General features: G+C 31.5%; 2 protein-coding genes across 3 annotated transcripts; both read right to left on the minus strand.

The window, feature by feature from the left end:
• Positions 1–5,009: 5,009 nt before the first annotated feature.
• On the minus strand, positions 5,010–6,555 carry LOC137805730 (putative clathrin assembly protein At1g25240). The gene has a single exon (XM_068605663.2). The coding sequence runs from the start codon at positions 6,324–6,326 to the stop codon at positions 5,169–5,171; it is 1,158 nt and encodes a 385-aa protein (XP_068461764.1). The 5' UTR covers positions 6,327–6,555; the 3' UTR covers positions 5,010–5,168.
• A 2,856-nt stretch (positions 6,556–9,411) lies between these two features.
• LOC137806121 (Pentatricopeptide repeat (PPR-like) superfamily protein) lies at positions 9,412–11,708 on the minus strand. 2 transcript variants are annotated; one of them, XM_090300413.1, is made up of 2 exons: positions 11,184–11,660; positions 9,412–10,890 (listed from the first exon to the last, which is right to left on the minus strand). In XM_090300413.1, the coding sequence occupies exon 2, from the start codon at positions 10,874–10,876 to the stop codon at positions 9,746–9,748; it is 1,131 nt and encodes a 376-aa protein (XP_090156539.1). In that variant the 5' UTR covers positions 10,877–10,890; positions 11,184–11,660; the 3' UTR covers positions 9,412–9,745. The 2 variants fall into 2 exon arrangements, with proteins under 2 accessions (XP_090156539.1, XP_068462181.1); XM_068606080.1 differs by having other exon boundaries at positions 9,412–11,708.
• Positions 11,709–12,031: the final 323 nt, after the last annotated feature.

Here is a 12,031-nt window from a genome sequence, read left to right on the forward strand (position 1 = left end):
AAAATATTCATTTCAAAATCAATAATTATAAATTATTTGGTCAATTGTACTATAATTACTAATACTCGGATATACTTTTCCTTAACGATAGTGTCAAAGTTTAATTTCCATCTATTTATGGATAAATTATGTCCTCATTATAAGTATGCTTTCATTTTACGTTTCATCATTAATTGATTTTGTTTTTCAATAATATTTTTTTATCAAGTTTTGAAAATATAACTTAACACTTTTCACGTTTCAACTATTATTTCACTGTGCAAACGCACGAGTAAAATATTTATACTATATCTTTGTTATTTGTTGACCAGTGCTCATGAAGCATTCACACATTTATAGAAAATATATAATGACAAGCACATTTTATTTAATAATTAAACTTCATTAGGCATTTTTTTATCATAATTATGGTATTTTATTTTTGGAAGCCATTGATGTTCTTGAAATAGTACAATTTGAATGCCAAGTTGTATCATTAATCACTGTCATAGCACTAGAAAAGAACAGCACATAATTAAAGAGATTTATAAGATGTTGACCATTTTTGATGATGATTCACCAACCCACATGATTCTAGATTGTAGGAAAAGGTTGAAGATGATGTCTGTTTATATCTGTTCTTTCTAAGACATAAAAGTACTTTTGTTGTTTAACCTTGTCGCACATGATTATTAGTTCTGTTCAACCACGTACTTCAAGTGTACTGTGCAAACTCTCATGGTTAATCATGTTCATCTTTTATTTATTTATTTGTAAAATAAACATAAAGACTATGAGTTTATAAGATCGTATAACTCAACTAAATACCCTTGAAATTGCATTCATCTTATAAAAAATTTATTTGAAAACTTAGTGCTTATTTTTATTTGAATTATATAATTAAGTTAGATTTCCCGAAGAAATATTTATATAAAATTTATTTATAATATTATATTGTTTTTAATTGATTTTTAAAATATTTTTTTTTATTTTTTCTCTCAACTTGTTTTAGTTTCACATCAGTGTGTTTTTTTTTTATCACACCACCATGTATACTTACTATAGATAACAAACGTGACTTAACTCATAAACCTTGACAATTTGATCAAGACTATAGGGCTTAATTTTGACCCAGATAGACTAGGGTAAAAAAAATTACAAAGATCAAAAAGTTTTTAAAATAAAATGTATAAGATTAAAAATATACTCAAAACCCTATAGGTCTGACCAATTTACAGTTTATTTTCAAAGTAAAAGATATTCTTTAAAATTGAAAATAAAAAAAAACATTAATCTAAACAAAATTTATATCACTATAACAAATAATAATATTAGCCTCCTCAAAAAAATCCACACAAAAAGTAAAAGGGAGACACTAAATGATACTTAGAGTGAGTTTAGTGTCCCATTAAGTTGACATTAATCCAAATGTTGCTAATGAATTAGTGGGGATGACAGGGGACACAACTATTTTTTTTTTTATGATTTTAGTGTCTGTTTAAAATCTCTTTGCCCACACTATAATTAATATTTAATTTTGTGTCTCAATTATGTAGGATTTGGGGACCAACTTTCGATGGGCCAAGTTAGATGGGTGAGATGAAACCAACTCAAGTTGAGCCAAATTGGATTGGATTCACATCGGATCAAGTCGAGTAGAATCTAGCTCGAGAAAGTCAAGTCAGAACCAAGTGAAATTGAGTCGACACTTAGGCTAAGTTAGACCAAGTCAAGCCCAAATCAGTATGGGCAGGGTCAGATTAAAACCATGTCAAGATGGTCCCAAGTCAGGCCAACTTGAGCTTGCTCAGGTCAATTGGTGATTAGTGTAACTAAACAATCAAATATATCTATTGAATAGAGTGAACCAATATAAAATTGATTCTTTCAGCGTAACTCTCTTTCTATCAATTTTTGCAATCTATTCTCGTTTCTTGCATGATGTTGATTTTGTAAAATCTTTTGAAAACAACAATTAACCTGATCTAATAAAGATATCATTATAAAGAATTTGTGATAGTTCAATTCACTTTCTCTAGAATTTCTCACTTACAAAAAAATGTGATATATAAAAAATCCCAAATTCACTCACTAACCAGAGTTATCATTGTTCTATATTGCTAACTAATACAACCATGTTCTTTTTTTTTACTCATTTTCCACTTACTTTCAATATAAACTAGCTATTTTCTTTCTCTTTAAGTTGTGAAAACAATAACTTAACTTTGACTACGTTATTGGATATTTTTTAATTATGGCCATACTAAAAAAACACTAAAAATTTAATTGATATACTTTAATTATATTGTAATATTACATCATACTTTTATTAATAAAATAATTATAAATATTAATTTTTTATCAACAATAAATGAAATGAATAAAAAAACATTTAAGAGTGTTCGTACAAAAGTTCTCATTATGAACCTCACTCCCATTTTAGCACCTGCCGGTTAGCTTATGAAGGGATTAAGAGAAGGAAAAGAAAAGAATTCATGATAATTTTCTAGGTTATATTTATGAAATATAATTACACTTATTTATTTTAAAACAAAATTATTTTGAAAATATATTTTAAATCTATGTTTAGCTTAATATTTCCTTTCAAAAAGAAAAGAACGTAAAAAAAAAAAGTTAGTTAATATTGCCTAAATCACTGATTACCAAACATGAAATTAAAAAGACTAATGAGCCAAAAAGTTAGTCAAAGTAGTACCTAAAAGGAAGAATTAAAAACATGTTTTGCTTGGTTGTCTTTGCTAGTTGTCATTATTTATATATATATATATATATATATATATATATATATATATATATATATTATACAAATATTCACATGGAATTCTCCCTATCTTATACTTTTTGACTTAAGATTAAAGGTGAAATTAGTGGATAATGAGTAAACTGAGTCAATACAATTTTTTTATATTCCTCTAATGCTTTTAGGATGGTTATTTAACCTTTGTTCTTTAAATGAATGGTGTAAAATTATATAGTTAAACTTTTTTCATGTTGTTACAATAACTTGAAGTTAGTATTTCTGAAAAAATAAATAATTTTATAATTTTTTTTTAAATCAGCAAACAATAAATTGATAGAAAAGGATCATAAGGACGTGTTTCAACCCTTATATATTTTAACGATACCAAATATCTTCTCTGAGTACTTTATAACAAATGCAAACCTACTAAACAAAGCAAAAAGATCTACTACCCTCACAAAAAAAAGAGACATGTTAAACAAAAAAAGCTAAATGACTCCGCAACATAGAAAAATTGCACCTCTGGTTAAAAAAAAACAAATAACCAAAGTAACAAAAAGAAACAGGACACACATCTACCAAGCCAAGCATTTGGAAAAGATCACCAACCTCTCTAACCACATTAAGGTCAACGTTTTGTTGCCATTTAATACAAAGTTGGGCATTAGGCTCAATTTGAGAATGAGAAAAACATCATTGGAACCTTGTTTTTTAACCAAGTTCACGACTCCACTTGAACCAGATATAAGATTTCACTCGCATCCACTTTTGCTTGGTTAAACATTACCCCATTCCTGTGTTTCCAAATGCACCAACTGATGGAAACTCACACTCCTTTCCACAACTTATTACCTTATTTGCTAAATCAAGTACAATGAAATTGTTCGAAGTGTTCCTTCAGAGCAAAATGGTTTATAGATCTAACCCGATCCATTTGTTGCAGGAATTCCAAACAGCTTTTGCAATCGGATAAGATATTAGAAGGTGGGAAGTCGTTTCCTCCTCGCTTCCACATAAAACGCAAAGTGAATCCGCAAGGTGAACCAACAATCTAAATAGATTTTGCTTTGTAAAGATCTTGTTTCAATGCCCTCCAAGCAAAGCATTGTGCCGAAGGTGGAACCAATAGATCTCACAGGCTCTAAACATATCATTAAATGCATCTAGGGTTGAATTAGAAAGGATTGCATATACAAATTTAACAAATTACGTACAGGTTTGCAGGTCTCTCACCATTTGTCTTCTCAACTTAATTTGAAGGTTTGACCTTCTAGCACATACATGAATTCATCTACTTGGATCTTCTCTTACTCAAACCATTCTCTTCTCCACTTTTATGTCATTTACCAAAACAACACAAGGACTCTCAATGAAGAGGGAATTATTAAAGTTTACAAAAAGGATCCCCATATTGAAAACTCCCCATTCTCCTAACATCCAAATGACAATGGTTGATGTGAATAAAAAGATCATTCGTAACCTTTCTATGAATCCATGAATACACCCCAACCACTATACGATGATCTACAAACAATCTACAAATACCAATATATATCCATAGATTAGTTGATCTATTTAAAACATAAGTCCATCAAGTATTGTGCAAAGAATTCTTGCTTTTAGTAATACTATAGGAGATTCCTATGGATTCATGCCATAAGAAGCATGTGTGCTTTTGCACACTTTCAGGTCTCAAGATTAAGAGGACTTATCTTTCTTTGCTGAATGATGCATAAGGGAATCTTGCAAGTGGAAGGAAATTCATAAATCTCAAGTTATCAACCACATCATACAAGTTACAACACAAATACTGGGATTAGGTTCTTCTGCTGTGTGCAGGAACATATACAACAGAAGCAACCACTCAGGCTATCAACATCATGTACTGCAGCAGGGTTACATTTTTAAAATTTATATAACATGGTCATCAACCTTCTTTGCTCATAAAATAATAATATGATAATCAATCTTGGCTCTCAATAGTTCTTTCTTTTGGGTAATCATATCTTTTGGAGATCAATCTTTAACATGAATGAATGTTTTGTATGGGACGAAAGATGTTACTATGATAATTTCAAATTAAAAGCTAGAGATCAATCTGATGCATCATTGTCAACATATCATCACTGATCAGATATACACATTTGGAACCAATAGAAGATTTGTGATGCAAAAAAGTAAAAGTGGAAGAGGCCACAATCTAACATATGAATAAAGATGTAACAAAGAGTGAGTATATATAAGTATAATCTCGAAAATTGGTTTACAAATTTGCCTGGTATACAACTTTGCAATGATGAGAAACACAAAGAAAGACTACATCTTCCTTTATTTTATTTATTTTTCCTTTCAAAGAATACATTAAATGCATGTTAGCATAAACCTCAGGAGAAGCTGGAAATGAAACCTGCATTCGTGTGTACACATGCTACAAAATAATCAAATCTGGAAGAACACTGTTGGAAACGGGAACATAGGGTACTAGGCTCAAAGAATAATCAAGAAAAGGGTTATTATTTGCTGTGGCCAAGGGCACACTTGCACCATCCATAACTATCAAATCATCATCAAACACTTCCCATTGGTTAGTGATCACAGTCTTCAAACCCACTTGATTCCTCTCAGGAACGGTCACAATGGCTCTACAATCACCATTCTTCTCATCATCATCATCATCATCATCATTTTCATCACTCTCCATCGTTCTTCCCTCTCTTATTCTTTTCAGTTCATCAATGTCTTTCTCATCCACCCTCACAATTTCAGGGCAGTCAGAAACATTAAGGACCCCAATGTCCTTACAGAAGTTGAAATATGTAGTCATCTTAGCCCCTTGCAATTCAGCTTTTCTCACAACATCAAGACCACACTTAGCTTCCTCTATCCCACCCATGTCAAGTACCCTCGACACAGCCCGATGAACCCTAGAAGAAAACTTTCCATACATTTCCAAAACCTCATCCATCACACAATCCATGGCCTCAAGAACAAGCACCACGTTCATGTTAGGGCTCCTAGGTTTGATCTGAAGAAGCAAATCAATCAAACCAAGAAGCTTCTCCAAGCTCTGCAGCTCTTCCATCACGCTCTCTTCCTTCTCCTTGCCCCCACTCTTGCTCTCTCTCGTTGCTTCCACCCTCACAAACGCTGACTTCTGATCCAAATACAAGAAATAAGCCCTAACAAACGCGTTGTAAACCCAAGCCCTATTAGGGTTTATGTATGCGTCGCTGAACAGTGACAAATCAAACGGCAACCTTCCCATTTTCTGCACTGCGGGAAGATCAAAACAAAACACTCCATGAATGAGCATCAACCCCTTGAGAGCCACCACCCACGAACGAGTCTTCTCCATCCTTATGGAAAGAGTGTAGAGAAGAGGCTGAAGGTACAATGGTGAAGTGCGAAGCCATTTGAAAACCCTCTGAACGTTCTTGTAATCCATGCATTGTTCATCGTGGCTCGTGGCCTTGATGATCACCATTTCAAGATCAGGGTTCCTGCATGGCCCACTTGGCAAGAGCTTCGCCACCCAAATGCTGTATCTATCCTTCAACGCTCCCGTGGCCTTGATCCATAGCGTCATCTTCTCTCCTTCTTTTTTTTTATCAGCAATAAACAATATATACAATGAACCACTCTTTCTGTCGTGGCCTTGCAATGTGATATGCAAGAACACCAGCTACGAGACAAGAATGTTGTGTTGTGGAGAGAAATGTTGGGGAGTTTGTTGCTTTCTTTGTTTCTTCTACACCTTGGAATGTGTGAAGAAGGTTGGTTATGCTTTTGGAATCATGTTGGAGCTTTACACGACCGATTTGTCGAAACCGTGTTGTGCTGTAAGGTTCACGTAATTGCTTATATTGTTTGTCTGGCCATGTATTTTGGGCATTGGTGTGTTGGAATTCGTCAAGGGTTGTTATGTCGCTCACTACAAAGATGGCTTATCCTTAAAACCACTTTAATTTCGAAGCTTCTTTAGACCGTGCATGTAGTAATTTCCCTTTTATTTATTGAATTGTTGACGATTATAATGATGTTATTGCTATTGTTACCATCGAACACATGTTGTTAACTGTCAAAAATGGACAAATTGTCACATTCAAGCTATGAGTTTTCACTTCCCACGTTCTCCTCTTAGAAGGATCCAAGTGTCCATTTTCAGACAAACCAAAGGAATCATGTATATGGACTTCTCTTCATTATCAATACCTCCAACCATATATGAATGTATTTTTTTCAATTTTTGTCATCTTCCTCACAAGTTATATGCTTTTGTTTCTATATTTGGATTTTCATTTTAAATTAAAAAGTTATGGTATTTTATTTTTAAATTTATGATTTTTTTTATCAACAAGAAAATATAGAATAAATATGATCCATTTAAGGAGTGATTTAACTCGCATGCAGAGCAAAAAGAGACGTAAAATTAAAAAATAACTCTAACTACCTACCATGTCAAAATTAGCTAAAAACGACTTAAATTTCAAAGATCAATCTTATCCTCCTATCACCAACTTTTGATTGAATGCATATATAAGTGAGGTTCAATACACCAATAAAAGAATGAGAATAAGATTATTTATGATATAAGAAGAAAAAGTTTTTCCTTTTTAATTAATATTTAAAAATTAAATAAAACAGTGGTTTTAAAATTAAAAGAGTGTGTTTCCTCCACAAAATTTAAAATTAGTATTATTGATTACACTAAATACTATTTTATAAAAAGTTATTGATATATTAAAAATTAAATATCATAACAGAATTACAATAATTATTTTGTGTGCCTTAATGCTAAATATGACATGTTTAAGTACATTTGTTTCTACCTTTTCTTTTTGTTAATTGAGAAGTCTGTTTGTTTGATTTTTTCGAAAAATAATATTTTCTTAAAAGATTTTACGAAAACATAAAGCAACATTATAACTTTTATGTTATTTATGATATTCAAAATAATTAACAATTTGTTTAAATTCTTCTCTTTAACTTAAATGCCTTAAAATAACATAATGAACTTTTTTTTCATAGATCAAATTGTTTTTTAAATTTCAGATTTTGGATATTTATTTTTAATTTAACTTGTCTACATTTAGCAACCCCCTTTAATGGTAAACTAATGTTATACAATGAACATGTGAATAACATTACTATAAATTTATTATAACATTAAATTGCTTTTTTTTTATTGTTGTCTCACATATTTTAGTATATTTTCTTATTATTTTTAATTTTATATATATATATATTATTGCTTATTTTAATTTTATAAAAAAAATACTCATTTCACAATTTTTAATATTTATTATATTATCTTTTAATTTTTTATGTAGTTCAAAGTAACTAATATTTCATTAAATGATGTTATATGAAAATTACACATAATCAATATTATAAAAAATAAATTTAATATAATAGTAGTTTATGTTCAGAAATAAAAACATTTAAATTGATGAAAATAAATAAATATTAGATTTAGTTAATACTCATTATATCAACTCTTTTAAATAGAAGAGTACAACATTTTGTTAGTAAGGCACAACAAAAATCACTTTCTTTTCTTTTATATTGCGTTACTAAAAGTGACTTTTTATCTAACCGATTTTTCCAATTAACGACTTTTTTTTTCAATTTTTAAATTGTTTACTTAGTTTCAAACTAATTCAACTCCAACTTTTATAGTTAAAATGGAACAAACATTAGACCAGTTTACCACTTTTTCTGTATGATATCATTGATTTGGTTCTTACAAATATAGGCATAATTTGATTACTTGAATAAAAGTAATTAATACAAATAATTAAATTGGAAATAAATTTGTCAAATGGATTGATTTAAGTCAAAATTTTCATGAGTCATATTTTTCTTGGTCTAAATTAACTCATCGGACCAGGTCTAATTGAACTACTTATTATTTTCTTAAAATTATATTAATTTTATGAGAAAAAAAATGTCAAATTAAATAGCTAAGAGTGTTCATGTGAAAAATCAGTGACTCAACCAGTTTAGTCTGTTAAACGGAACTAAAGTGACTAAATACTTTTTAACATACCATCATTAATAAAAACTAATTTTAAATAAAAACTAATTTTAGACTAAAAATAATTAATTGTTATATTAATTAAATTATATACTAGTTTAAAGACTAAAAAAATTATTGGTTTCTAAATTAGTATCTATTATTAATAAATAGTTTCTAAATTGGTATCTAATTAACAATCAAGATTTTAACTGCCAATTATTTAGATTCTAAATTTTGTGGCAAAAACCTTGGTAGCTAATTACATACCAATTTAGAAACTATTTATTAATAATAGAAACTTATTTAGAAATCAATAATTTTTTAATTTTTAAAATAGTATCTAATTTAGTCAATATAACAACTAACTATTTTTCTTTTTAAAATTGGTTTCTATTTAATAGTTCAAATCAAGCTAATTTTAACAACTCTAATCGAAAATATGCACCATAATTAAAATGAAAGCATGTTCTTTTTGTATCATGATCCACGTAAACACATTTATGTGAGGGTATTTTCATCATATAAAAAACCAAAAGCAGGGATACCAAAACAAGTGTGTTTATACCAATGGATTGAGAAATTGTATGGAAAAGGATGTCTTCATGCTGTTTGATTCCTAGAGAAATAACAATTTAGAAAACTAGAAGCATAGTAGATGATCAACTTGATCATATCTCTAATCAATATGCCATTTCCAACACAGCATTGGTCCAGTGAAGTTGGAACATAAAACAGAATTCCTGCTCAGTTGTGTTCATGTTGGTTACAAAAAAACTTTACAACAACCTATGCATTTTCATCCTGTGTTACTGGAGCACAATTTTGATTTTGGAAGGATGTAATGAAAAAGGGCATATATATAACTGTACAAGCAAGAGATTTTCATCCACAAAACCTATACATGGTATATATATATACTGCAAATTTCACAAATTTCACAAATTTCTGCTTCAGATTTGGCCACTGTTTGCAAAATTGAAAGAACACTATGCCACAAGGAAGATCTCTTTCATCCATTTTGCCTGAAGTTGCAACCCTGCATCTTTAAAAGCATTCCAAGCAGATTGATACAGCCTCTGATCTAGTCTTGTTCCTTCTGTTTTCATGTCCTGCAAGAGTTTCACCAGATCATCAACCTGACCAACTTTGGTGTACACACCAACCATTGTACCTGCCATGGCCCTATCAATAAGGCCACCTTTCATTCTATACTCATCAAAAAGTTTCATACAACTTTCAAACTCTCCTGCCTTATTATAAGCACTGATGATGCTGGTGTAAGTCACCTTATCTGGTGCTACCTTTCTTCTCTTCATTTCTCTCCACAGCTTCTCAAGCTGCTTCAAATTCTTGTCCCTTCCATGCATGTCTATCAAGGAGTTATAGATCCACACATTTGGTTTGCACCCTCTTTCTTTCATCTTAGCTACCAACCTTGTTGCACTTCTCACCCTCCCAGTTCTGCCATACATCACAATCATGCTTGAATAAGCATAAACACATTTATCAAACCCCTTTTGCTCCATCTCTAGAAACACCTCCTCTGCTTTATTGTATTGTCCAAGACGCCAATATGCATTTATAACTGAAGCATAAGTGACTTGACCTGGTTCATAGCCCTTGGAAACTAGATCTTCAAAAACCTTAACTGCAGCTAAAAACCCTCTTTTCTTGCTAAAGCCATTCACAATAGTACATATTATACAATCAGAAACCTTTACATCTGCATCATCCATTGCCTTCACAATTTCCAAAGTCTTCTCCAACAAACCTTCTTCCACATACATTAGCAGAAGCTTTAAATAGACTTCAGGGTCCTTTATCACTGTTTTGCTTTTAGCTTCTATAAGAAGTTCCTCGGCCACATCAACCTTGCGCAAACTCGCAAAAGAGTATATCAAGGTGGAGTAAATTGAGTATTCAGAAATCCCCATCTTAGTCATCTCTCTAAAGTAATCAAGTGCTTCAGAAGCCCTTCCAAACTTCCCCAATGAGTCGCATAGAATCCCATAAATTTGAGCTATATATCTTGGTGAACTTTTTAACTTCCTACTTTTAAATTCATGAAACATTCGAACCACTTTGTCACATTCATTAAGTTTAGAGTAAGCTTCCATAATGTGTAAATAACCTACAGAATCGAGAAGAACACCAGTGGATTTCAATCTTTCAAAGACCAGAACAGTATTCCTAAACATATGCAGCTTATTAAAACTTCCCATGGCAGAACTACAAGCTAAGAAAGCAACCTTACTATCAGACATAAAAACATCAAGCAGAACATCAGCAACCCTGAACTTCCTACGGTCAATGCAAAATTTAATCACCCTAGAGCAAGTAGCCCTATCAGGCAACACATGGTAAACCTTAAAGTCTTCAGAAACTGACAAAATCAAATCCCATTGCTTCAAACTCATCAAGTACCTGATCACATGCCTCAGTGTTGATTTCTCAGGCCTAAACTCTGGCCTCTCTTTCAGCCTTTGGTAGTAGTCAAATGCAAGTTCCCTTGTTTTTGAATCCTCAAACAACCCACATAAAAACTCGTTCAAGTTCTCAGCTTCTGGCTTGGAATACTGTTGAACATCAGCAAAGTTAACATCTAAATGGATGATGGGGGTGTTGGAAGGTTCTTCTTCCAAAATGGGTGTGCGAGAAGCTGAGAAATTGACATGGAAGAAGCGTGGATGAGAAGGTGAGAGATTAGACCAGGAAGGGAAGTGGCAGGTGGGGATGAATGCATGCAGGTGGTGGGAGGTTGTTCTGCAAGAATTAGTGCAAGCAAGAGACCATTCTGCAGAACAGGAAATGGCCATGAGAGTTGGTGTTTGGAAGAGATGGAATGGAACACTCTTTGTTGAGGATTGTGGTGAAGTTATGAGTACCATACATAGATGTTGTGGAATTATCTCAACAGATATATCTTCTTAAACATGTGGAGCAAGTTAGCCTCTCAGTAAAAGGCGTGTGGTGTGGGACAATCGCAAATATTTCATTTAGGATTCCACAATGCCACGTCAATCTTTCCTAGCCATACCCACACAATGACATCACTGTCTTTATTAATGGTCTATATTTATTCATTTCCCAACATATATTTAATAAATTATAAACATTAATACAATAGTTAATATTCTCTTTGTTTTAAGAATGCCGCAAAAAATATAATGCTAGTTGTTTAAGAGAACATTTTTTTTTTCTTTAATTTTATCCTTTTCTCTTCAGATTTTGTAGTAAATTAAATAATATTAATGGAAGGTAAGAACAGTTTA

This window comes from Phaseolus vulgaris, chromosome 3 (genome assembly GCF_051622355.1).
Source record: "Phaseolus vulgaris cultivar YP4 chromosome 3, ASM5162235v1, whole genome shotgun sequence".
NCBI lineage: Eukaryota > Viridiplantae > Streptophyta > Magnoliopsida > Fabales > Fabaceae > Phaseolus > Phaseolus vulgaris.